Source organism: Salarias fasciatus, chromosome 4, assembly GCF_902148845.1.
Source record: "Salarias fasciatus chromosome 4, fSalaFa1.1, whole genome shotgun sequence".
In the NCBI taxonomy this organism is placed as follows: domain Eukaryota; kingdom Metazoa; phylum Chordata; class Actinopteri; order Blenniiformes; family Blenniidae; genus Salarias; species Salarias fasciatus.
This window is the reverse complement of record NC_043748.1, coordinates 16,799,131-16,826,476: the sequence shown is the minus strand read 5'-3', so window position 1 is coordinate 16,826,476 and position 27,346 is coordinate 16,799,131. Positions and strand designations below refer to the sequence as shown.

Genomic DNA, 27,346 nt, shown 5'->3' with positions numbered 1-27,346 from the left:
GATAACCGTCCTTTACAGTGCGATGATTTCAAGAAGTTCCTAGAAATGTTCTGACTAAGGTACACAGTGGTGTCTGAGGACGCTCAACGAAATGTTTTACAGAGTTTAAGGAAAATAGTGAGATGAAAAACACAATATGCAGCAGAAAAATAACAAAAAGTTCGAAAATGGCACAGTGCTTTTTATTACTCATCTTTTAATTTGTCGCACTTTGAATTGCAGTATCATTATATCTACCCATAACAAAATGTCAATGTTTAAAGCATTTCAGACAAACAATGAAGTCTATTTCAACCACTATTTAATAAATCATGACAATGTAGAACAATTAATAGAACAAATATAAAATTTAAATTTCTTTCACAGAAGTAAAATATCGTGGCAGAAATGCAAATCCGTTGGTCTAAATCATGGTAATAAATGTGAATGTGGTTGTCTAACATTTATTTTACTCATGACTGCAAATCCACATGTGAAAAATATTGGAAGAGATATCACTAAAAACTGTCAGTAATGATTCTATTTCATGATTTTGACCCAGAATTTATCTGTTGAATTACTGAAAAATCATAGAAGAAACAATGTTATTACTGAAAACATACACACAAAAAGTACAAAATGCCAGGAAAAGTATTCAGATAAGTAATTTCTATGTTGTTTAATTAGTTATTGATGCACACATATCATTCAGAAGTCTTTAAAAATGCAAAGAAATGGAAGATGTTCTGAAAATATCTGAAAAATTAGAAATCAATGTACCCTCAGCCATCCCAGCCTTCAGTGTCCTTTCATCTGTGACAAAAGAAAAAGAAAACATCAAACATTAATGCGGTAGGTTCAAGAACTATCATCATACGATTGGACATCACAGTCATCTTTGGATTGTTGGAACTGAAGTTGATCATGAAGTTTGCGATTAAGATTTTTCCATATTTCGAGAATTGACAACACATTTAAAACAACACAGGATTTTCTTGTCAACAAAAAAATCGATTAAAGTTAAATCTTATTGTTATATGGCTAGTAAATACTTTCAAAATGTCAATACAATAAAACTTTACATGTTTTTCTTCATGCGGGATGATCAATATTTTTTTCTGATATTACGTCAATGATAGAAGTTTTTTCCCTGCACAAATGAAGAATGAAGACAAAATTCCACAGTGAAGAGAGGCTCAAAACTCCATTTGTGTGTCATTTATCTTGGTCAGATGAGCGCAGAAAATCTAACATGATGTAACTGACATCCATGCATCTACTCGTACAAATCAAAGCATCAAAAAAAGGCATTTTACCTTGATGAGACTGAATATCATGCTATAGAAGAGAGAGAAGATGAAAAGAAATATGAATGTGGATGTTGTTGACCACAGGCTGCTGATTTCATCCTCGGGGTCGTGATCGGTGCAGCTCAGAACAAAACTCGTCTCAGAAAGATCACCTGCGGAAAAGGGAGGTACATTGGACATTGTTAGTGAGTGTGTGTGTGTGTGTGTGTGTGTGTGTGTGTGTGTGTGTGTGTGTGTGTGTGTGTGTGTGTGTGTGTGTGTGTGTGTGTGTGTGTGTGTGTGTGTGTGTGTTCTTGTACATACCCAAAAGTAAGGACCAAAATTTGTTTTTCACCAACAGAGTGAGGACATTTTTGCCGGTCCTCACTTTTCGACAGGCCTTTTTTGACCTTTTTGAGAGTGAAGACTTGGTTTTTGATTTAGGGTTACAATTGGGTTTAGGTTCGGTTTAGTGCATAGGTTAGGGTTAGACGTTTATTTTTGATGGTTAGGGTTAGGGTCAGGGGCAAGGAAATGCATTATGTCAATGAGTGTCCTCACAACGATAGAAGTACAAACGTGTGTGTGTGTGTGTGTGTGTGTGAGTGTGTGTGTATGTGTGTGTTACGTAAAGGGAATGATTTTCTGGAGGGGATTTAAACACCAAGGGCCTGATTTACTAGGATACTGTATAAAGTGTGCCACACTGCTCGGCTCGCTCATGCTAATAGATTGTGCTTCCAGTTTGTGTCCAATCTGCAGGTGATCAGCAAAGAACAACACCAAGAGTGACATTGCACCAACAGGAATATTAATATCAGGATTTATACACAAATTTGTTCTAAACTAATGCTTCTAAATGTGTTTACTTGTGCTACGAAATGAGTGGATGGAGCACTGATCCCCTCATGCACAAAGTTATCAAACAAATCAGCATTACAGCATGAGAGATGACGGGTTAACCAGTAAAAATTTGAGTTTCAAGACTTAAGATTTTTTGGATAAAGTCAGGTTTTAAAAATTTGAGAGGAAGTGACTCCTGACAACACTGCATTCAAAACTGACACAACTTTAAACAATGTAGTTTTGAATGTGATAAACCACAGAGCACATTTTACACTAATGAACTGGCGTAAACCTCTCCTGATATTTCATTTTCACGAGGGCAGATGCACTCAGTAGACAGTGTGTGTTCTCTGAGATCCTCATGTCAGTAGATCAACTTTCACTGATGTGCATGTAAGACACATCCATCCCTGTTTTTGTACCAAGTAATGCACTTTAGTTGATCTATATGGTGTTTTTTTTAATAAAAGTTTTGATAAATGACTGACCAATAAGCAACAGTGACAATTGTTGATGGATGACAGTGAGAAGCTTATACTTTCAAAGTGTGTGCACACATCCATCTATCTAATTTTACTCTCGTTTTAAACTTTTTGCCATGTTGTGGTTGTTTCAACAGAGGAGTAAATACGTCTGTTTGGTGTCAGCTTTCTCTCCTGATTTGACTGTGTTCCCCTTGTTTTGTTCTGAGATGGTGTCTCTCATGTACATTTGCAACAAAAGCGTCTCCATGCAACATCAACATTTATTTGAAACACTCAGCATACAACCGAAGACATTGTGACAGAAGCAGATTGAGACAAAACATGTTAACAGATGACATGATTCTGTTTGGCCACAGCGTGAAGCGACGACACATGAACACAAAATACAAAATACCACATTTAAAGCCAGATCTACTTTGATCCACATTCGCAGGATTTACCCATTGCGTCAGACACTCCTTTTGTCACGTTGAACTTGGGCGTCCATACGTTGCAGTGGAACATGTTAGTCTTCCACTTTTCCCTGGTGGTGGTGTAAATACTTGTAACCAAGTAGCCACTTTTGGTTCTTTGTGAAGTGGTCGTGAAGCCATCCTGATACTCTCCACTGCTTTGTCCATCATCTTCTGACCAAGCGATGTAGTAATCCTGCAGCACGCTACTGGAGACCAGACACACCAGAGTGACCTCGGCTGAAGATCCCTGATTGATGTCTGTCTTGATGACTGTCACTTTTGGCTCACTGCCATCTGAAACACAGATTTAGAATATTTATGTATGTATGAGCCTAAAGTGCTGCCTTGATCAAGACGTCGACATACCTCCGTTGTGGACAGTCAGCTCTCGAGTGGACGATGTCATGTCTTCACTCACAGCAGAACAGCTCACTTTGCTGACTTGGCTGTACTGTGTGAGGGTCATTGTCAGTTTGCTGCTTTTGCCATTTGCAACATTTTTCTCCTCAATGTTGTCCGTGGTCGCCCGTCCATCAATCTGCCACTTGATGGTCGTACTCCGTAGGACAGAGTCGTTCCTTCCCGAGACGACACACTCATACTCTGCCCGGTTGTTGTCGTGAATCTCTTTGAGATTTGAACTGCTCAACGCCACTGTGACTGGAGCAACGAGAGAGAACATTTAGAAAAAAAAAAAAAAAAATCATTTCATAACAAATGTAAATCAGCTGAACATGGACAGCATCATAAGTGGAGATATCTTGTACCTTTGGAAAACTCCTTTGTTTGTGTTGTCCCCTCGTGTGTTATCTCACACATGTAAACACTTTGAGAGTTCCATTCTGAATTTCTGACCTTGAGGATACTGACAGCTGAGTATATGTCCCCATTATTTTGTATAGTCAGTTCATTATCCTGACTCAAATAATGAGAGTTTTTCTTCCATTTGACCTGCAACTCTTGTGGATAGATATCCTGAATGGAACACACCAGCATCTGATCTTCTCCACTCGCCACTGAGACCAGATTTATCTTCACTTCAGAGATCACTTGGTGTGGAACATAGAAAAAAATTCAAGGTAAATGTAAGATTAAGTGATGCATAAAAGTACAGAACAGTATGAAATACTTACTTTTTACCACAGTACTTTCCGTGCTTTCACCATGTTTAACAGAGAAATGAAAGCTCTTCTTTAAGTTCCAGTCGCGTTTTGATACCTTGATCAAACTGATTCCTGTGTATGTGTTATTTCTCTGTGCTGGAGGGTATTGCTCTGAGGTCAGATCGTTCCCGTTCCCATCAGTCCACTGAAAAGTACTTTTTGGATTGAAATCATGTACAAGACAGCCAACAGTCACTTTGTCTCCGGTCCCAGAGGTGCGCTGAACCACAGGAAAAAGAGCAGGTCGTGTTCCTGTAACACAAGTTTAAAAGCAATTGTACCATTAAATTAAAAAAAAAAATGCACATGCATCACAATTTTTTATGAATGTTCATGACTTAAGTGTGTGAAATATTCATGATCCTTAAAATCATGGGAAGTCTGTAATGAAAATACAAAATGTCTCTCAGTTTTGAAATGTATGACAGATAAGCTCCAGAAACTGGCAAATAACACCTTTATAATGTTGTGCATTGAATATAAAAACAATTCGTTCCCTTCAGGTGGAGACAACAAATCTCTTCATTTAAATATGTTTAGTGGAGGAAAACTCTCCAGCACACAAATGAACAAACAAAAGAGGAGCATTTTACCACAACACCTTTGAATAAATTCCACATCATGTACTGCGATCAATACAATCAATAAAAATAACAGTCATAATCATTATCATGAGAATAATCATCATTAAGAATATTAAGACTGACCGAGGAGGCAGCTATCAATACAAAAAAATATAAAGGCAGGGGTTAACTTACAGAGCTTAAAAAACTCACTGATGACATTTTGGAATATTTAGAGCATCTTTTTTCAAGTGGAAATGTTTTCACTGAGCAGATGCTTTATGTGTACAAAGCTTCAAATATAAAGTCTCAATATATTTAATTGTGTGTATATACTTATTTTACTTCTTTTTTCTTGTGTTCAATTGTTTAATGATCTCGATGCACTGTGTTTCATGAGTGTTTGTTTTATCCATTCTGTTCACTGTTTTGTGTACTTTATTCATGTTCTTATTTATAATTGCTTTTATGTAGTTATGGACCCCAGGAAGATTAGTTGTCACCCTGGTGACAGCTAATGAGGATCCAATCTTCAATAAAATAAATAAAATAAAATAAAATATATTCCATGTTTTCAAATGAAATGCATCCAGCCATCCTCAATGAGTTACTGCTATTTACATTGAACTGTAAGGGAATGTGGAAGTTACCAACTATAGTCCCTTGAATGGTGAAATATGAATATATATACATAAAAAAAGCATCCAGTTGATCTACTTTTGACAAATGTTTTGTTTTGCTCTTGCTTCATTTCAGAATATCCTCAGCAGTTGTCGGGAAAAGTGCTAAAAATGACAAATCTACTTTGTGAAGAGAAGATTTTTTTAGTCTGTGGTTGCCTTTGTAAATCAAAGATAATAAGATAAATCAATAATGCATTAAAATAGAAATTGCCCTTTAAAATACTGGACAGAAGAACAACTTTAGTGTGTTATGCTCATTCAGGTTCACTGTAAAAACTTTGATCCAATATTAATATAAAGATCACAAAGTTCCTCTTCACATACAAAAACAATATAAAATTAAAATACGAACATTAAATATGTTCTTACCTGAATTCACTTCAACGTAGGTGCCAGCGCCCCATTTGTCAAAAGATGCACAGTGTTGCAGCTCCACTCACTGCCTGAACAAAAACTGGGAACACATCAACAAAACTTCAAATTAACATTTCAAAATCCTGATACAAGTATGAGCTGTTATTAAACAATGATCAACTATGTTACCAAGGTGTACTGCTGTAAAAATCTCTTCTAAGCAGATTCTCGACCAGCCTCTGATGAGACGTTTTACGAATGGATTCATTTCATCAGTTTGATCTTTTAACCATCAGTTCACTTACCTTTGTCATTACACTTGTGAACATCTCCTGGTATGGTCTTTACTTTGTAGTCCATTGAAATATCTTCTTTTTGTGTCCTCTTGAATTGAAAGTAACAAATGAGTGAGGAAATGTGGGTTGGAGGTTTTTGTAAGGGTTTGTGTCACAGTGCTCCCCAGCCACCACACTGACAAACCTCATGACAAAAACTGAGCACTGTTCAGTCCACTGAGGAATCAAAGGGTGGGACCATCAGTAGGTAGGAAGAAACATAAAAAACTCATAATTTTTTGTAAATTCAACAGGTATACACTGCTAAATGTGAATTTCTTCATGGATCTCTTTGGTAAGTCAATCCGTGTTTTTCATGTAATTTACCGTGTGTGAGATCATACTGCTGGCATTTAGCTTGTCTTAGTTATTGTTCTTTAAGTTTACATATCAGTATTGCTTTTTTCTTAAAGTATTCAAAGAATGAAAATTGTGGCTTTTATGCAAAATGCAAGGACATTTCAAATGTTCCGATTGCTGAACAAAACGCATAAATATCAATGTAAATTCATATGAAGACATACATCTACACAAAATCAATTTGTAAAGAATATCTATGTATTTTCTTTCCTCATTTATTTAGTTTAGGGTAATCTTTTTGGCAAACATTTCTAAAATAAGTCATATATTTGCAACAATGTATCCATCTTGCTTTGAGAAACTTTGTGAACTCTATTTCATTCAACATATTCCATGTAAAAACAATATATTTAATTGAGTATTAGATTGAATCATATATTGTATCTGGTATAATAATGGGTATATTCATACTGTCAGTAGTATATTGAAAATGTGTTTCCACAAATTGTACTTTTTATAAATATGTAGCAAATATACTAACAGCATGCTTTCACAGTAACACTTATAACACATTTCAAAATAATTATAACATCTTACAATTTCTAGAAATATATTGAATTTAAAATACACTCTCAGTGAAATTCATGTCTAAATTCAAAAGTATTCAAATGTATTTTTTACACATTTTTTATTTAAAGCTAGGGTTGGCAATCTTGGAAAACTAGCATTGGCATGTAGCATCTCCCCAAGGCTCCGTCTGGCTAGCTCCGCCCAGCTCCCACCCCATTGGAGGAGCTCCCGTTGGGAGCGGAGATGCGCGCGCACACTGGCGTTCCTGGCGTAACCTGTCCTCAGTACTTCGTTTTTCTTTATTTGCACTACGCCAAGTTATGGCGCACTCAACGGTAAGTAAACCCTCAAACATTCATCTCCACCATTCTGCAACGACGCTCCGTCCTTCTACGCGCGCGCTTAACCAGGGTCAGTGCACACGTACATGTACGCGCAGGGGGCAGGTCGAACGGCGAAGGGATTTGATTGGTTTAAAAAAAGGTGTCCCGTCAAGACGAGTGGTTGCTGTTTTTCCCGTTTTACCCCTGCTGTAGAGAGCGGATATTTTCCAAACTACTTTAAAAACATGCTATGAATTGCTTCCCATCGGGTCATAAAGATCATTTTAACCAGTATTTAAAAAAAATGTATCTCATTCAAATCGCCAACCCTAGCTTTAAAATATATTTTAAAATACATACTCAACAGTGTCATTGTAACACACATTGAAATAATATTTTAAAAGCACTCATTTTGATATAAACACAAATTATGTTTGAGAGAATTTGAAGTTAAATTTGAGTCCAATTATGAAGTGAAGTTATTTACAGTTGTATTTCAGGACATTCTCTTGGAAAATGCTCAATGTTATTACGATGAAAATGCACCTAAACCCATTTAAGAAATTGTGTTTGGTATGTGGAGGAGACAGAATGCAATTTTTGCAGTTGATCAAGAAAAAGGCATCGATATCAGAAATGGGAGTTTGCATGTAGTGGTGCACAAAATATGATGCAATTTATTGTGTCTGAAAATCATTACAGTCATTGAATAACTTTAGGTATGGTACCTTTCCTATTAAAGACAAATTAATTACAATGAAGCTGGGCAAATCATATCCATAATGAAAACAATCTTTGTTGCGACATTTACAAGCTTGTAACCTTAGATTTCCCATTTTTTGAAAGGAATAAAGGTGGCATATAGTAATAGTCAACACTAATGTGTTTTTCTATTGTAACCATTATATTATTGGGGTATTAAACAAGATGATATTGAAGTAATGACAGGTTCTCTGCCATCTCTGTGACTTCTCCAGCGCCTTCAACACCATCAGGCTGGCGCTGCTGTGGGGGAAGCTGGAGGACGCGGTAGTGGACAGACATCTGGCTGCCTGGACCGTCCTCACTGACCTTCAACAGTACGTGCGGCTGTGAGTCAGAGGTGGTGGTCTGCAGCACGGGGGCGCCCTAGGGCACTGTCCTCACCTTTCCTCTTCACCATTCACATCTGGACTGGTTGCACAACACAAGAAGGTCCAGAGCCGCCTCCACCTTCTGAGGAGACTGAGGTCCTTCGCAGTGTGCAGACCTCTGCTCAGGACCTGTTATGACTCTGTGGGAGCCTCTGCTATCCACTATGCTGCCGTCTGCTGGGCCCCCAGCAGCACAGAGTGGGACAGGAACAGACTCAACAAGCTGGTCAGGAGGGCCAGCTCTGTCCTGGGCTGCCCACTGGACTCTGAGGAGGATGTGGGTGAGAGGAGGATGTTGGCCAAGCTCATATCCATTATGGACATTAGTTCTCACCCACTGCACCGGATGGTAGAGGAGTTCAGCAGCTCCTTCAGTGGCCAACTGAGACACCCTCAGTGCAGGAAAGAGCAGGTCCTTCATCCCCACCAATTCTACTGTGTAGAATATGAGCAATAACCCTGGACATTATAATATCCTGCAACCATGGTCACTTTAAAGGTATACTGGAGGATCCTTAGAACCAATCAGAATTGTATGGTTCCAAATCGTAATTGGGCAATCATAATGTCAGTCAATGTGGGAACGCGTTTGCGTCATGTCATATGTCGAGTCGCCGCCTCTGTGCGCGCTCTGGTTTCGAGCCGTGCATGCGTAGAGCATTGTTTCGGAAGTGACATGCAGCGGGAGCGACCAAAGCACCTCATTCAGAAGCGGCTTGCTCTTCCCGCGAACGCCTCCGAAGATGGCTAGCCACAGAAAAAGAACATTGTTTGAGATGGCAGAGGATAGAAGAAAGGCCATAGAAAAGAAGGGCGAAAAGTGTTTTACTCGGAGATTCCTTTACGAGGTGGCGGACATTCAAAGCACAAACGGGATTTAGGACTGATCACGACGCGGGGAAGTTTCTGCTGGACAGGTAACATGCTTATTATTCCATTCAAATGTGTTTCTGTTGCATAAACACGCAAGACACTACTTTACGGATCGTATTCTTATGTATGATTGGAAGAAGGGTCCGACATGATTGCCAATGTGTTTTAATCCTATGCAGAAAGACGATGCTCCAGCTGAGCGGAAGTAAACAAACTGACATGCGGCTGATGTGCACGCTCCCCAGGAGGGAGCCGTGCATGCGCAGTGCTCCAAAAATGGCAAAACGGCCATGTTGTTAGAAATTGGCGGAGAATCCTTGAATATACCTTTCACTCCCATAAGAAATTCAATGACACTTTATAATCCATTCACTCTTCTGTATCCTTTCACTCTGCTAAAACATGTTGTATATATTATATATTGTATATCAGCCAATGCTATATTGTGTAAAACTGCACAGGCCAAAATAAAGTCACACACCTTTTCAGGGCTAAACAGCAGTGTTTCCCCCACTGGGGTTGAAGCTGCTCCACAGAAGCGTGTATGCATATTTTCGCACTGTTAAAACTGCGCTCATCTCTGTGGACCAGCAGAGTTATTGAAAGTTAAAAATCCTTTATTAATCCCACAAGGGGGAATTTTATTAGATATTCTGTCTGGGCATTATTTTATTTTTATTCTTTAACTTTTCAATCTGTCCTGAATATGTGCTGCTTGTGCTTTATGACATGTTTGAATTTTGCTTTATAATTATTTTTACGCGCCACCAGGTTTTCCAGCACAAATCCACACTGACGCAAACTTAAGTACACAATGTCAGACCTGTAGTGAGATTTCGTTTTTCCATATGATCACCATCATATTGATAAATGTCCATCCTATCTTTCATATGGCCGTACGACGGCCGTACGCCCGTGTACCACCATACGACCATTTGACAGAATGAGGGCCAATGTGTGGGAACCTAAAAGAGAGAGCAGCAAAGTCTATATTGAGGTGAATTAAGGTCATATGTTTTATTCATTAAAAAAAAGGTAACACTTTATTTGAAGCCCCCCTGTATCAAATCAAATCAAATCAGATTTTATTTATATAGCACTTTTCATATTAATAAAAACAACGCAAAGTGCTGAACATTAAAAACAGTCATAAAAACAAAAAGAATAAAAACCGCGCCATCAAACAGTATGCACAACACACACACACACACACACACACACACACACACACACACACACACACACACACACACACACACACACACACACATACACACACACACACTCTCCCATTAATTTGCACAGAACAGAGGAGACATGGCATGGCACTGAGCATCTTTGCGAAAACGCCACCAGTGGGGCCCCCCACACCAAGGGAAATTGAGGGTCAATTAAAACTGGGGCTCCAGCGCCTGACCCCCGACCCCGACAGACCAAGGGAACTCGCACACCAAAGTGTGGAGCCCCCCAGGCCAGCCAGGACCAGAGGACCCGGGCACAGTAACCCCAGCGTTGGACCAGGACCGACTCCCGGTGTGAAGGACCCCCCTGAGAAAACACTGGAATTAAACAGCTAAAACATAATAAAATATGACACGAAATTAAAATAAGATAATAAGATAGGATTATAAAGTAAAAAAGTAAAACAAGTTGAAAGTGCATAATAAAATAGAATAAAATTACAAAAATAAGAATGGAATAAGAGGACTATAAAAGGTCAGTTAAAAGCCTGATTGAAAAGGTGTGTTTTCAACCTCCCTTTAAAAATGTCAACGGTCTCTGCAGTCCTGAGGTTCTCCGGCAGGCTGTTCCACAGGCGGGGGCCGTAGTGGCCAAAAGCCGCCTCACCATGAGTCTTGGTTCTGGCTTTAGGAACACATAATAAGGCACTGCCAGAGGACCTCAGGGCCCGCGAGGGTTGATAGGGTAAAAACAAGTCAGCTAAATAAGAAGGTGCAAGGCCATTAAGACATTTAAAAACTAATAAGAGAACTTTAAAATCAATCATGAAGCGGACAGGGAGCCAATGCAGCGACTGTAAAACCGGTGTAATGTGGGCCCGCCCCCTGGTCCTCGTCAGCACGCATGCGGCTGCGTTTTGTAATCGCTGTAGGTTTGAAATATTCTTTATAACACATAAGTACATTTATAAAGCATTATAATGCCATTATAGCACGTGTAGCTATAGAGGCAAACATTCATAAATGATCACAATGCCAGGACCTAACCCTGACCCTAAACCTAATCCTATGCTGTATAGTGAGTTATAAAGCATTGTGATCATTTATGAGTGTTTATAACTACTTATAATGTGTCATACCGGGTGCTCCAAGTAAAGTGTTACCAAAAAAAATATTAAAACTCAAACGTCAAGTTTTGATATTGAAAAAAAAGTTGATAGGCTGTAGGATTTATTGCCTCGAGGCTCGTGAGCAAATGCTCTCCCTTCATATTACAGCTGAAAAAAAATAACATTTGAAACTATATAAAAAGCACACCAAGTGAACCATAGAGAACACAGTGTGAATTTTGTGGTGTCAAAATCTGAAGAGTTCTGAACAATGGTTCTGTTACATTTGATTCTTTGTAATTTGTGATTTATTTTCTTTCTTTTTTTCTTTCTTTCTTTTGTTCTTGCAATGTACATCATGCGCTATAGCTTAGAATTTAGTTTAATACAATTATAAAACTTTTCGACTGATCAGAGATCCTCTGAAAATCACCGCCCTGCATTGAAGAGAGAGGAGCATCCACCGTTTCATCCATCCAGATGTTCTCAAGTGGACGATCAGTGTTTAGAAATGACTGATCCAGTCAGGTGGAAGAGAAGGTCTCATATTTGAACTCATTCATTCATTCATCTTCTACCGCTTTTTCCCTTTCGGGGTCGAAAGGGAAAAAGCTGGAGCCGATCCCAGCTGCTGTGGGCGAAGGCAGGGTCACCCTGGACAGGTTGCCGGTCTGTCGCCAGTCTGAGAAATACAGACATACAACCATTCACTCACACATTCATACCTAGGGGCAATTTAGGGTGACCAATTAACCTGACATGCATGTTTTTGGACCATGGCAGGAAGCCGGAGTACCCGGAGAGAATCCACACACACGGGGAGAGCATGCAAACTCCACACAGAAAGGCCCTGGTCCCCGGCCGGTATTTGAACCCAGGAACTTCTTGCTGTGAGGCACAAGCGCTGGCCACTGCAGCACCGTGTGGCCTATATTTGAACTCTGACACTGTTTTAAGCTCCTCAGGATATTATCTCTGTATTCTGGTAATAAATAAATGGAACCTTCCATGGATATCATTTGTTCCGTCATTTCCAAAGTGTGTGTGTGTGTGTGTGTGTATATTAGAAAAATAGTACAGCAAAGAAATGATTAAATATATTGATTACTGACTGCAAAGTATGCTTTTTTTAGTAATTGGAATAAGTTGAAAGTTACGAACGTAATTACAGTTGAATGATTCTGAAGGCACTGAATGTTCACTTTATGTCTGTGCAGTTCCAGTATGCATACCATCAATGTCACCTGTGACCCCTGGGTGACCCTAGGAAGGTGTAACATTCTGGTGTCACCACAAAATTTGCCGCTACAGAATCTTCTCTCGTGACTGCAGATTCTGAGTGAAAGAGCATTTTGGTGGTCATCCAGGATTCATAGAAGCATGGTTACATTCTTAACTGTAAATTAAATGTAATGACGGTGATGCTGAAAGCTCTGAATGATGTATGACTGCACAATCATGAGGAATTCCAGAGACCAACCTTAAAGCTCGTGTCCGGAGTTTCCGTTCGTTTCCAACGTATGTATCATTTTTCAACAGAGCTTAAATGTGTCAGTCTGGTTTGATACTACAATATAATATTAGCATAAAGCAACATAAAAATTTATTTATGAGCCCCGCCTTCGTCTCATAGACCCCCACGTTATCCGAAAAAGCGCCGGTCAGCGTCAGCCAAAACATTTCGAGCTTCTGCATTCTCGTGTTGTCAATCAAAGTGTGCAGGCAGCCAGAGAGCACGGCCGCTCGCCCAGGCAGAGGAGAGTTAACAACGCAGCAGCCGCCGCGCTTACCATATCCATGCTGCTGAACATCCACCGTAAACAGCTAAACATGTAGGATGCTGTAGGACTCAGAGGCTCTCATTTTCACCCGACAGATAATAGCGTGCACAATTAAAAGGGCGTGGCTTGGTCGCTCATAAAAGCAGAGGGAGGGGGAACCTCGAGACATTGGATTAAAAAAAACCCTCTCTCTTTCAAAACTCCGGACACGAGCTTTAAGGCCGCCACACACTACAGGATTTTTTTCAATCTTCCCCGATTCAGAGACCACACACTAGAAGACAACAGAAGACAGATCGCACCCAATCTTCCTCTCCTGATCTTCTCGTGTGTGGTGTCGCTCCGGAGCAGACCATACACTAGCAGATCCTTCAGCCGAGAATCGGCTCCTCACTCTTCCAAATCTGGCATAGTCCAACGTGACTGAGAACTCATTCATTCATTCAGTTCATTCATTCACATCGTTTTCTGTCAGTTCTTATAATTTACCCTCCACATTTGATAATTCCGCTTATTAATCTCTCTCTGTGTGTTTTTTTTTGTTTGCTTTTTTGTTTTTTTTAACTTTTGACTCCCGAGTGGGGCAGTAGAATAAAGTTATTAGCAGACCGTGACAAATAAAGGATACTTTTTTAAATCACCGAATATCTTAAATCATTCTTTTTGTCCACATATTTAATAGTTTAAATCAGAATAAAAACACGTTGAGCTTTGATTAGGAAAAGTTTCATTATGTGTCCGCTCTGTCTCTGAAGGCACGGAGGCAGCGGGAAGTCCCCCCCACCCCCATTATTTCGTGATGGTTAATAATTGAGATGAATTAAAACATTGGGATTATTGCAGGACTGGCGGAGATGAAGATGAATGCATCAAATCGGAGTTTGTTATTGCTCCTGGATTCCTCCATTCAGACCCACTTTCTCCAAGGCTGAGTTTAGGAGCTCTGGCTTTTCTGTTTCACTGTCATATATAGTGAATATATTTCACAGACATATATTCATGTCCCCAGCTCTGACAGCTGAGAGGGGATTTCTTTTTAAGCAGCGCACCTGAGTGAGACGGAGCTGTTCAGCCAATCAAGGAGCTTTATTTCGAGGGTGTGGACAGGTCAGCTTGGAGCTGATCGGCGCCTCTCGGAGCGCACCACACACCACAGGATTTGTGATCGGAAATATTAAACATGTTCATTATCTTCGATCTCCCCTTACGACGCCTCCCGAGAGGCTCCGACCGGAAAAAATCTCTCAGAACACACCGCACACTACACGAAGATTGAACCCAAACTCATTTGCATACTACCGACAATCGGACCCTGTCGGCTTCGATCAGGAGGAGAAGATTGGGGCAAAATTCGGCCCGATTATCCTGTAGTGTGTGCAGGCCTTTACTGAGAAGCTCTGCTGAGCCAAGGACCATGCCCAGTGGATGGGGAGTGTTATAAAACAGTTCATGCTTTACAACAATGAAAAAGATGCCGGGATATGTTGCGTGAGAAAAAACTCTCACGAGTAAGACTGAGATCTGTCTCTGCCTGGTTCCTTTTGCTGGTGTGTTCTCTTGTTTACCTATTTCAGGGTTGCTGCTGGGCTCAAACCTGACATGTTGTCCAGGGGGACTCTCCTCAGGGCGGCCCAAGATGTGAACCGTCTAATAAGTATGGCAAATGGTATCCATGATTCAGTGGCATAAGCGCTCCTTGGAGAGAGCAGAGCCTCCATCAGGGCCCCGTAACAGACAGAAGGCCGTTCAGAGGTAGGAATTCCTGTGGTCGTGTCAATTTAGCATCCCAGGACTCTGACTGGGCGTAAAACTTCCTCGCTTCCTCGAGGAACGTTCAATGGAGAGCCATCTCGTGAGTCTGTCATCACACCCCGGAGGCAAAGTAACCATTGTGTTAAAAAAAAAGTGTTTGTGTCAAAAATTATGTCAAACAATTGGATCCTTTCCCATATGTAGTTCAGTCAGAGAGAGTTGGGATGTTTTGGTTATTTCACTGGCCTGATTTATTTTTCGGGAGAGTTTTTTTTCTTTTGGTATGTGCGTGTGCGTTGGAGGAGTGGAGGACTTACGAACATGAACCAGAAGAAATGTTGTGGACTGATTCAATGAGTCATCTGTGAACAAGTATTAAAATGTCACAGCTCATGTTAAGAGTCAGTTTTCTGATCAGGCAGAGACACTGCTGTTCCCTCCTGTAAACAGTCAGCATGTTGTGTGAAGGACAGGCAGGTATTGATCTCTGTCCTGAGACTCTTCAAACTCTGCACCTTTTGGATGCTGAGCAGTTGGAACAGGTGCTCTTAGGTTTCCCTCTGGACCCACAGCTCCTTTGTTTTTGAGATATTAAACTCTAATGGGATTTCATCAACCAGGACGTGGACTTCCTGTTGATAATGTTGCATGTTAAAAGCAGATGAGAGGTCCATAAATAATATACGTTTATGTGTGTCTAGAGTCCAGTTGTGTGGTGACTGTGTCAAGAAGCATCAGTTATATGGATGTATTGTGATTACCAACAAGTTTTATGTGGATGTTGCAAATTCATGTAGTCTATTACTCCTCCCTCAACGTTTAATTTCGCTTTATTCATCCATTTTGACATTTCAACTTATTAATCTTTTTGTGGAGCTACAATATAGCTATTCTATTTTATTCTGTTGGGTGATAAGTGTTGCTCTGCTTTGTTGAAATCCTCAGTGTCAATGCTGTGAATTATTTATCATGTCTGTTCTTTTTTTTCTGATGAATTTCCAAAACGTGATTCTTTGACCTGACCCCCCCAGTACTGTGGGATATTGTACAGCTGCCTCATCAGCTTCAGTCACTGTGACTCTTGCACAGTAATAAACAGCAGAGTCTTCAGCCTGCAGACTGCTCATCTGCAGAAACAGTTGTTTATTGCTGTCGTCTCTGGAGATGGTAAAGCGGCTTCCCACTGATCGACCATAGTATTTGATCCCACCGTGAGTGATAGTTGCAACCCACTCCAGTCCTTTTCCAGCAGCCTGTCTGATCCAAGCCAACCAGTAGCCTCTGACATCTAATCCAGAGGCTGTGCAGGTTAATCTGTGGGATTCTCCAGGTCTTTTGACAACCGGTTCAGATTGAGTCAGAGTCTGACCATCAACACCTGTGGAGACAATAAAATAGTCACATGTAGTCACTGATTAACTGTATGGAGACAACATGAAGACCAGCTGGACATTAGAAAAGCTTCACCTGCCCAGCAGACAGTTAAAAGAAGCAGTCCTATCTGATAATCCATCTTCTTCAGTCCTGTCTTCGTCCTCGTTCTTCATCATGACTGTTGTTACATATGTAGTAGGATCCCACACAGGATTTGCATCGACTCCTCCTCACTTCATTTTCTCCTATCATGTGCAGAAGTGTTCAACTTGGACAGTCACGATATAGTTTAGGGTCACTGAACATCCTTCTGTCTGTCTAAAATTCTGTTTTGAAATAACTTCTGAGGAGAACAAATGAACAAGATCCAGCTGCAGTGAGCAGCGTTGAAGCGACTTGAAATATTTGTGTTGGATCTCAAGAGTTCAGTGCTGCCGATCTTTTTTCTTTTACCTCCTCTTAATGAGGAATTCTAAAACTACATGATGAAAAGGTAAAAAAAAAAAAAAAAGGCAATTGTATTTTCAGACAGGCCTGAAATTCTTAGTCGTGACACCGAAGAAAAAAATCTGATCTAAGAGTCCATTCTTTTTTCTTGCTTTGTTTTTCTCCATTTTTAAAGATTAAGACAGGAAAAGAACATGAATGGTTGACCATTATGATGAAGTTTAATTTTTTACGAAGCATGTGTGGCGAGACGAATCGAATGAAAGGAAGCCGGACAACGCCATCTTGGGAATTGCACCCAAAGAAGTTAGATTAAAATTGATGATTTGTGAGGACACTCAGGTTTGTGGCTTAAGAAGCAGGAGACGTGGGTTCTGGATAACAAAAAATATCTTTATTAAATATTCCAAAACACATTCAGTCCTTTTAAAAGAAGGGGGGAGAGGGGGAAGCCCAATCAGGAGCTGAGGCTTACCGGTGGGACACAGGTAGTTGGGGAAATGAAGGCCTCGGAAGGATCACCCCCGACACACGTTGACACTTTCACTCGCTGAAAATAAAGGTGAACACACTCAAACCAAAAGGGGTGCGCAGCACATCACACGGGAGGGAGACCCACCACCCAGGGACACCGATGCCGCCACCGTTGCTCTCAGCTTCTGGAAGGGAGGAAAAAGAAGACACGGGAGTTAAAAAGGGGTTTTTCCCTCACATTCATACATTCACAAAGAAAAATAATAACTGAACATGCAGGGGGAGGGCAGCTACAACCCACAAGTGATATAAATAAATGCGAACATGTGAGTTCCACACCTCAAACAAAACAAAAATCAATGAAAGATAACCAAAAGAATGAAAACAAAATTAAATAAAGATACGATAACCAAAAGTGCAACGAAATACACCAACACCTCTCTTAAACAAAATTATTCAAATCAGAAAGAAAAGATAATAAAGCAAACAGATCGCTTTTGTCTTCCGCCTGGCGTTCCACAAGCGTACAAGCCTGGTTCAGGAGGTCAGCCAGTTGATTGGAGTGCAGCTAACTGCAGACGGCCAACTCCCCGGAACAGAGGCAGACCAGGCGTAATTACGTGTGCCAGCCAGAGGCGGTTCTGGGTGCAATTGCGCCCTGGGCGAGAACCGTCCAAACGATGAGACGAGATGTGTGTGTTCAGGAGCTCAGGGCGTGAGTGAGAGAGAGAGTGCATGTGTGTGCATGTGCACGCGGCCGAGCAGCGTGCCCGGTGAGAGAGCGCGGAGCAGTCGAGTGTGGGAGACTGCATGCAGGAGGCAGTGAGGACAGGTATGGCGACCGGGGCAGATAGGGAAGGGAACTTTGTTTGTGAAGTGCAGTAATAAAGCGCCCCCAGCTCTTCAGCACTCCTGGAGTTGTTCTTTTGCCACCATTCTTCAAGCAGAGCTAACCTTGTTTTTGGGAGTTAGCCCCAGAGGAGAAGCTATCCTTGGCCCTGGAGAAGATCTCCCCTGCGTCAGTCAAAATCTGCATGTTTCCATAGATAACAATTACGCAGATTGTCTAAACAGATGTTTGAAGACAAAGTAATAGAGATACTTGGTGGTTTGACTGGCAAATGGCTGCTCAGGAACTGAAACAAACTCAACAAAACTCAAAAGGAAAAGAAAGTATTGATGAGCAGCTTTTTGTGGTGGTAGTCACTCATCTGTTTTTTTCTTCTCTTCCTGAAATGGAGATAAATGACAGTCTAATATCATATTGTGCTTTCTTATTTCTCTCATTCAAACTTTTATTTGATTAGATTTATTCTTGTGAAACAGGAATTGGCAGGAAGAGCATCTGCTGTGAAGTCAAAGTTATCCTGGACCAGAACACTGAATGAAGTTCAAATAACTGATTGACTAGTTTTTTTGAGCAGTGCCTGTATTTTTCTGTTTGCTCACTGTTCGTGTTGATTTCCTGGAAGCTGCAATCTGTCAACTATATTAATAATACGACTTGAACGGTGGTTGTTAAACTAAGGTTTTTAATTATTTTTGCCATCAAGTTGTTTCAGCAAACTGTCCATTCTTTGAACAGGTTTGATTCTAGGTTTAAAGCCTGCAGCCTGGAGCTTCCATTCCCTCCTTCAGCATGCATTCATGCTCTCCATGAGCTCTGGCCTATTGCGACAATGCAAAGACATGATGAGTCAACAGATGAGTCTGAGTCTGGAGTCAACTGTCAGTTCAGTAAGATCGCTATTGGCAAGACAGAAAACAGCTTGATGCAATAACAAGACATTTTCCTAAAGCTCCAAATACTTTTATGGTGTTCATATTTCAGATGCTTAAAGAATTTATTTGCTTTCCTTCCTTTTAGAAAAGTGGCCTGCATATCCTCTGACAGTATATTCCTATTTTTTTTAATATATTTTGTCATATTACAGAACTGCCTAAAACATGTTGTTGGTGAACTTGAGAAATGGGACGTTAAACCACAACAGCTGCTGTTTCTTCAGTTTAGCTCAAGGTTTTTTTTCATTAACTTTTTTAAAGAACAACTAACCTCCAAATTCCCTTTTTTTTGTTGATAAACTGTATAAATGCATGTCTTATATTGTTGTCTACTGGTTTCGGACATTACTTTTACATTTTTAGTGCAAACTTGTTTAAAATCCTATTTTTGTGACAAAAACCGTCTCACTACCACCCCAAGTGGTTTAACTGCATTTACTACATTTGAATTTAGCAATTGGCTGGAAGACGGCATCCAACGCATGCTTCGCTCATGCCCCTACATCCATCGTACGTTATCGAGTACAGCCCTTTATAAGCAGATGCCTCCCCTACAACCGGCCTCCTACAAGTTGGAGTCGGACCAGAGCGAGCAATTTTTTTCATAGCGATTATCAGATTAGCATTCTTTTAGCATTAGCATCATTTTAGCATTAGAGTTAGTTGGTTAGATCATTTAGCGTAGTTATTTAGGTTTTTAGGTCATAGTTATGTTTGTCGTAGCTTTAGTGTGTGTATTAGATTAGCTTCAGCCATTATCATTAGCGGTAGGTGTGTGTGTGTGTGTTCTTGTATTTCTATCCTTATCGGGGCCAAATGTCCCCACAAGGATAGCAAAACGTGGAACGACGTGCCTTGTGGGGACCTTTTTCCGTTCCTAAGTAGGAGAAACAGTGTTTTCTTGACCATGTTGTTGTTACTGAAAAAAGTAAAAGTGCAAAAACATTTCTTTAGGGTTAGGCTTTGTTGTGGTGTGGGTTAGGGTAAGGGTCAGGGTTAGGGGCTAGACATGAATGGGAGTCAATGGACGGTCCCCACAAGGATAGAAATACAAGACTGAGTGTGTGTGTGTGTGTGTGTGTGTGTGTGTGTGTGTGTGTGTGTGTGTGTGTAGCAGCAGTGTAGGTGTTAGAGCGCCGTCCGCCTCGGCTGCAGTAGCACCGGCTTCGGTCAGTACTTGAGCCATGGGCTCAAACTGATACGGCTCTGGGCCCTGTGCTACCGAGTTATCCCCTGCATCAGGCGGAGGAGAAAAGTCCTCCACCTCGAACAAGCGGTTGCTAGCACTGGCACTGTGGTCGCTGTCACTTTCCATTTTTAAAAATAACGGATATGTCAATCATATCTGCCAGTGTGCGCTGTCACAACAACTCAGCCCCCTCCCCCCCCCCCCCCCCCCCCCCCTCCCTCCTCTCCCTTCCAATCCGCCAAGCCCGCCCCTTTTTAAATCCTGAGGGGGGCGGAGTAAATCTCTGTCAAGGGGGTTAGTTGTCCTTCAGTCGTTAATTCAGAGCCTAGTTGTTTTTTGTGGAACTTTATTGAAGGATGTTTTGATCCATTTTTCCTCTCACATCAGTTTCTCATGTCAAAGTTTGATCACAGTTCTTCCTTTAAGTCACTGCAAAAGAGACTAAAGTGTGTAGAATAGTTCAAGGTGAGAAGGTTCAGAGATAGTCCGATCAGGTTCATTAGGCCTTTTTTTGTATTCATGGTTTGGATTCATATACACAGGCCAGTGGTTATTTTTCCTACCTTGACATGTTTCGGCTGCCAAGCTGCAGCCTTCCTCAGAAGTGTCACGTGATGTTGTCTGGTCAGCTGATTTATACAGGTTTTGGTGCCAGCTTCCTACTGGGTGCAGTAGGAAGGACAAAATAGAGCCACAACACAAATGCAGTATCATTTACGAAATACCTTGTTTGTCGTGCAACAAATCCTACGTCGGGGAGACTGGCAGAGCCTTCAACATCAGGACAAAAGAACATCGCACTGAATGCGAAAAAGAAACATCTAAAGCATGCACACGCTCCTCCAAACGACAGGCAGAGCAGGAACAGCTAAAGTCTGCCATTTCCGAACACTGCAAGAGGGAAAACCACCTCATGGACTGGGATCATGCCCAGATTATCGGCACGGAAAGCAACAAGTACCACCGCTGGATCAGGGAGGCCATCGAGATCCGGAAACGCGCCCGGGCAGAGGGGGCGTATCAACTTTCCCATACCTGGGACACAGTACTGAAGAAGTCGGACTGCAGATGGCGCTGTCATCCTACTGCACCCAGTAGGAAGCTGGTGCCAAAACCTGTATAAATCAGCTGACCAGACAACATCACGTGACACTTCTGAGGAAGGCTGCAGCTTGGCAGCCGAAACATGTCAAGGTAGGAAAAATAACCACTGGCCTGTGTATATGAATCCAAACCATGAAAGGTTCAGAGATGTAAGAGAATATCAGAGACAGCCTTTTCCAGTGGACATGTTGGGTTTTGACCACATTGCATTGTGTTTTATTTAAAGATCACATATTTTCTCAATTTTAGAGGGAAATTTAAGTTTATGTGTAAATTCACAAAAAAAGTAAAACATAGCAAATGAGCTCCTGAAGCCACTCAGTCACTTATAGAAGATCAAATAATTTGACAAGGTTTTCTGAACCGTAACCCCAATAATGATTTTATGATGATATCATTTGGAGAAAAAGACTCTGTCTTGGCCCGTCTCTGTAAAAAGTGTTTTGCTTTCCCTCCCCCTCAGCATACACATGTGCATGCACATGCATGTGATGTGCACAGCACAGTGAAATTTATTTATTTATTTATTTATTTATCTATCTATTTATTTATTTATTTATTTATTTATCTATCTAATTGTTCACTCAGCTAATTAATCAGAGAGTCAGTCATAGAAGCAGACTTTGTCGTCATGCGTGACTGAGCCTCATGTGAATGAAGTTCTTGTCAAGGCGTGTTGGTGATTTGTGTCACTGTGGGGCTTCGTGCAATAATAAACACCAGTGTCCTCAGGTTGCAGATTCAGCAATGTCAATTCCACTCTGCTGGTTTCAGCCAGTGTGCGGTATCTCAACTTGTTTCTCAGGGCATTGTTTTGGAAAAAATATCCTGACCCCCATCGAACCAAGAGCCAGTCCAATGCTCCTCCTTGGCGCTGTCTGACCCAGGCTGTAGCGCTGTCAGTCAGAGAATAACCAGAAAACTGACAGGTGATGGTCAAAGACTGTCCAGACTGCACGGACATTGAATCAGGCTGACTGATAATGACACGATCTGCACCTGTTGAAATAAGAGACAGATATTAGCTCATCATGAATGTGATTATTCAGTGTTTCTGGGATCTTTCTAGATGACTGAAAACTCCTCACAGGATGCAGCTGCCAGCAACAGAAAAGCAGCCACAGAGAACATGATGGAAGCTGCAGCTGAACTGATGTGAGCTCTTCTGCCACACGGCTGCGCCCCTCGCCTCCTTATGAGCCAACAGAGGGGGAAAAAAAGCACAATTTACATAGTGAATTTTAACAAGACATGTACACTTGATTGAATTTTGTCAAAATGAAAATGATATGCTTTGAATTTGCACAAATGTGAAATACTAAAATAGATTTTGACTTTAACCTTCACCATAAGCTGGATGGAGGGAAGCATTTTAAATCTACTGTGAATTGGTTCTGATTGCCCTTCTGCTATTAAGACATTTTCTGGGAATTTCCTCCCCAAGACCCTGGAAGCTTTACACAGGAATACAAAGCAGACTTCATCAACAACATCTTGGTGTTGCTGTTATCTGCAGTTGATTTTGTTCAATCTTGCACAATGCAAAAATACTCAGACTGTCTCTGTAAAACCTGGAGAGGGAATTAAATAAACTTCATGCATTTAAAGAAGCTAGTTCTTCTCCAGCTCAATGGAAGTTAAACCACCAACCTTCAGATGGGTGAACAATCAGCTGAAGCAGCTGGACGAACTGAGTCACTGTCCAGGTGGTTTGATTCAGCCATTTCCATCACTGCACACAACAAGAGAGCTGACAGCTCATAGTCAGAGACTCACACAGGTTGGCTTTGCCTCTTTAAAATTCTACTAACTAAACATTTTCTTTCAGCAACTGAAAGGAAATAAAATACTGAAATACAGCTTCACCAGATGTATATGAGCCTTTTAGATATAATTAATTTTAGTACTGAATTAACATGTCTATAGCATTTACAGAAAAATATGAGGAAATGTGATTTCTGAAAGCCACATGGATGACCCGGGTTCCTCTCAGGTCATGTTTCCTGACCTTAAACTTACTGGTTGGATGCCGTCTGGACAGTTTGGACTCACTCTGCATTCAAGTTGTTCTAAGCTGTTGCGTTTGGCCGACAGGAGGATTTCTGTTACTGGAACTTGAAGCATTTTGGTCGGAATGTACTTACATCGAAATAAACAAATACTGAAGAAAAGAGGTCAAAAACCTTGAGAGAAAACAAATGAAGTTCTTTATTGTGCAAGACCTGTGAAAAAACTAAAATGTTCAAAAACTTTGTCACTTTGGTGTATAAATGTAACTGCCTTGTGGTTAAAGACGAACCTGTTGTAAAGAGAAAAACTGTTTGCTCCATCACCAGCCTATTTACATCATTACAGACATTTCTGTGAAGTTGAACTAAACTTTTTTTCCAATGATAAATCGCATTTTCCCATCTCGAATCAAAACTGTAAGTGACAGACAGGTTTATGGTAAATCACCAAATTAGCATTTCAATCACAAAGTTAATGGCTTCAAACTTCCTCCTGTTTAGTTTCCTGTTTGTCCGCCAGAACATGACTTTACTGCAAAATGTAAACAATTTACTACAGCGACTATGTCTCTATTGTAAACGAACATTCAGGCTTTTCTCCTGATTCCACTGTGGTTACAGCTTCGTTCCTTCCTCTATTTGCTGCTTTGATGGCATGAGGCTCATTAACGGGACGCAAGAGAACCAAAAAATGCTGTTGAAGACAAAAAGAAAAAGACAGAGAATACCATCCAGATGAATCCCATACATTTAAATGTACTCATGTATTTTTTGCGTGACCTCTTTGAGGGGGCCCTTGGTGAGGCAGATTTTATCGACAACCCAGATAGGTGCTGCAACCACAGAGGAAAGAGTGATGGAAGTCTGCTCTTCATTCTCATGTGATTGGAAAAAAAAAAGGCCTCTTCTTTAAGATGATTGTTTCAAATATCTGTGAAATCAATGTTTTCTTTAGCAGCAAAGTTTGGGGATGTTGCTGCTTTTGTCCCGTGAGCCACCACTTGTCCATGTCTGATCTGAACAGAGAACAATCTCAAACAGAAGAGGATCAGTGATTCACTTCTTTTTTAATCTAAAACATTTACTTGTATTTCATCAGAGCTCTAGTTGACAAACATCTTGCAGACTTTTGAAGGAAAAATGAACACTAAAGCTGGATAAATTTATTGAATTTGATTAATTGAAATATTTAACATTTTAAATAAATAACTGTGGTTGCTTTTATTTATTCTGACTTCCATGTCTGTGTTTTTTACTGTATTTATTGTCCTGTTTTTGTGCAGGTCTGTTGGTGCTTTGTGTGACTGTGGGATAACGCACACAGTAGTAAACTCTTGAGTCTTCAGGCTGCATATTCTGTCCCTGAATGGTCACAGTCTGAGCCAACGTGTCTCTGCTGTAGCTGAACTTGCTCTTCAAAGCTTCATTTTGTGGTAAAGCTCCTCCACCCCACTGATGAAATATCCAGTCCATCGGTTTTCCTTCACGCTGTCGGACCCAGCCTGTTGCATAGCTGCTATCAGTGAGAGAATAACCAGAGACCTGACAGGTGATGGACAAAGACTGTCCAGGCTGCACAACCATGGACTCTGGCTGGGTGAGATCAATACTGAGAACACCTGTGAAAACACAAATAAAAGTCATCTCCATCATTCCTATTCTTCAGTGTTTTTATCTGTGTGGTTCTACTGAAAGCTCCTTACAGGATGCAGCTGTCAGCAGCAGTAGAGCCTCAGAGAACATGGTTGATGCTGAAGTTGAACTAATGTGATCTCTGTTGTCTTCTGACTCACACACAGGCACACACTTCCTTTTGAGTCACCCTCACTTTACATGTAGTCAAATGAATTCAGTAGGAGGTGTAAGGAAATGTCCTCTGGATGGACTCTGTGTCAAAACTTCAATTTACATATTACATTGTTCATCTTGGATTTTCACATGAAGATATCCTCAGGGGTGTTTTGCTTGTATTGATTTGGATCATCTTCAGGTCTTTTGATTGTAGTCAAAATTTTGTGCTCATGTGATTTCGAGTGTGCTCAGTAGAAATAGAAATAAGACATTACATTCGCACACAATTTTAGTCTCATTCAAAATGAAAACAAGAAAAGCAAACAGATCTGAGAGTGGAAGAATTGAAAGTTACTGCCCTCCAGTGTTCTTTTGGCTGTAGCTCCAAAGTGTAAATCAGTCTGTGGCTGAGGGGGTTACAAGTAAGTTAATTAAAAGTTGTTTGACAACACCACCTTGTGGAGGGACTACGACCCATTTAAACAAGGCTCTGACCCAGGGGTAAGCAGTGCAATAACAACACGTTTGAACTGCAGTGTTTATTACAAGTTAAAAAAAAAAAAAAAAGTCTTACAAATAAAATTCAATTAAAAATAGGATTAGTCCTTCCAAAAAAAAAAAATAAAATCACAGCTGTCATCAGTTCCTGAGGAACCCACTCCAAGTCTTCTGATCGCTGCGTTGTTTCGACCTCGTGTGGACCTCCGCCTGAGACGTTGGTTTGAGCCCACCCTGGATCGCGCAGCCAGTGGCTCCTGCTTCCGCTTCCTCCGCGCCCGGTCCGGTCACACCGGCAGCAGCCCCCTGCAGGCAGACGCAACACGGCCAGTAAAGATCCCACGGCGATCGATCCCCCACAGCCGAGGCTGCACCGCCCCTGCAGCAACCCCCTCTCAACAGCGGCTACTCACAGGCAAGGCAGGGATCAGACCCTGCCGCTGTTGGAGCTGCGTGCGGGGTGCTGGCGGTCTCCGTTAGGTCGTGTTGATGGCCCTCTCGGTGTTGTCCCGCTCCACTGCCTCGCTACTGCCTGTGTGGCGTGGACTGGCCTCGTCTCCTCTGCTGTGCTCTCTGTCCTGCTCCACACCTGCCCTGATGAAATCCTTCATCCCTCACTCTCACACTGCTGCCCTGATTAGTGAGATCAGCTTCAGCTGTGCTCATGGTTGCCACTGAAGACTGTGCAGGTAATGGGAATGGCCTCACTCAGTTAAAAATGTCCACAGCAACCAATAAAATCACAGCAAAAGGCATGCAAATAAAACAAATATAAAAACACAGTAAAAGAGGTCTATAGTCCCACAAGTCTATCAATCTATCCATCTTCTCTCTCAGTTAACCCACGTCGGGGTTACTTGTGTCCTTATCATCATTGCAGACTTCTGTGGTTTTTGTTGGAGCACTTTGGAGTTTTTGGGGGAATCATTTCTGAATTGACCTGTTGGGACACATGGACAGAGAGTGGGTAGCTGTTGGTGGACTGTGTGATTCAGATAAGGAGGATGAGGACCTGGTGTAGAGTCAGAAGAGCAGAGCTTTGTCAGTGGGTCTAGTTTGAACTGCAGCTCAAATCAACGGGAATCTCCATCCCGCTGTACATGAATGGACGGATTCAGGCAATGTGAATCATTAACCATGATGCTCATGATGAATGTTATTTATGTTGTATTTGGACTTGGATTGGTGAAGTGAAATCCTGAAATATATTGAGATTCCAATTCAAGAACACAGCAAAGCAGCAGCTGAAACAAGTTCATCCATGTTTTAATTGACAGTAATTATGGACTCAGATTAAAAGAAAACGAGAAAAGAAACACACCAAAATGGATAATTTCTGATGATGTATTCCTGAATTTCATGTCTTGTGCATTTGTTTCTTTCTGACTTTTCTATTTCTTTTTTTTTTGTTCCCACATACTGAATGCACTGAAATTGTAATAAATTGCAAGAGAGATCTCAGATGGTGGATTAGAGAGGAACTTGTTTTTGTTGAACTCTCTTC

At 41.1% G+C, this 27,346-nt stretch overlaps 1 gene segment (V, D, J or C); it reads right to left on the bottom strand.

Annotated features, from left to right (window-relative positions):
- Positions 1-176: 176 nt before the first annotated feature.
- Positions 177-20,566, bottom strand: LOC115386842 (Ig mu chain C region membrane-bound form-like). The segment is given in 10 exon segments: positions 177-792; positions 1,296-1,441; positions 3,040-3,348; positions 3,421-3,714; positions 3,822-4,103; positions 4,188-4,469; positions 5,833-5,898; positions 8,512-8,652; positions 17,615-17,654; positions 20,429-20,566. Coding segments are annotated over 10 exon segments (1,713 nt in total).
- Between the last annotated feature and the right edge of the window lie 6,780 nt (positions 20,567-27,346).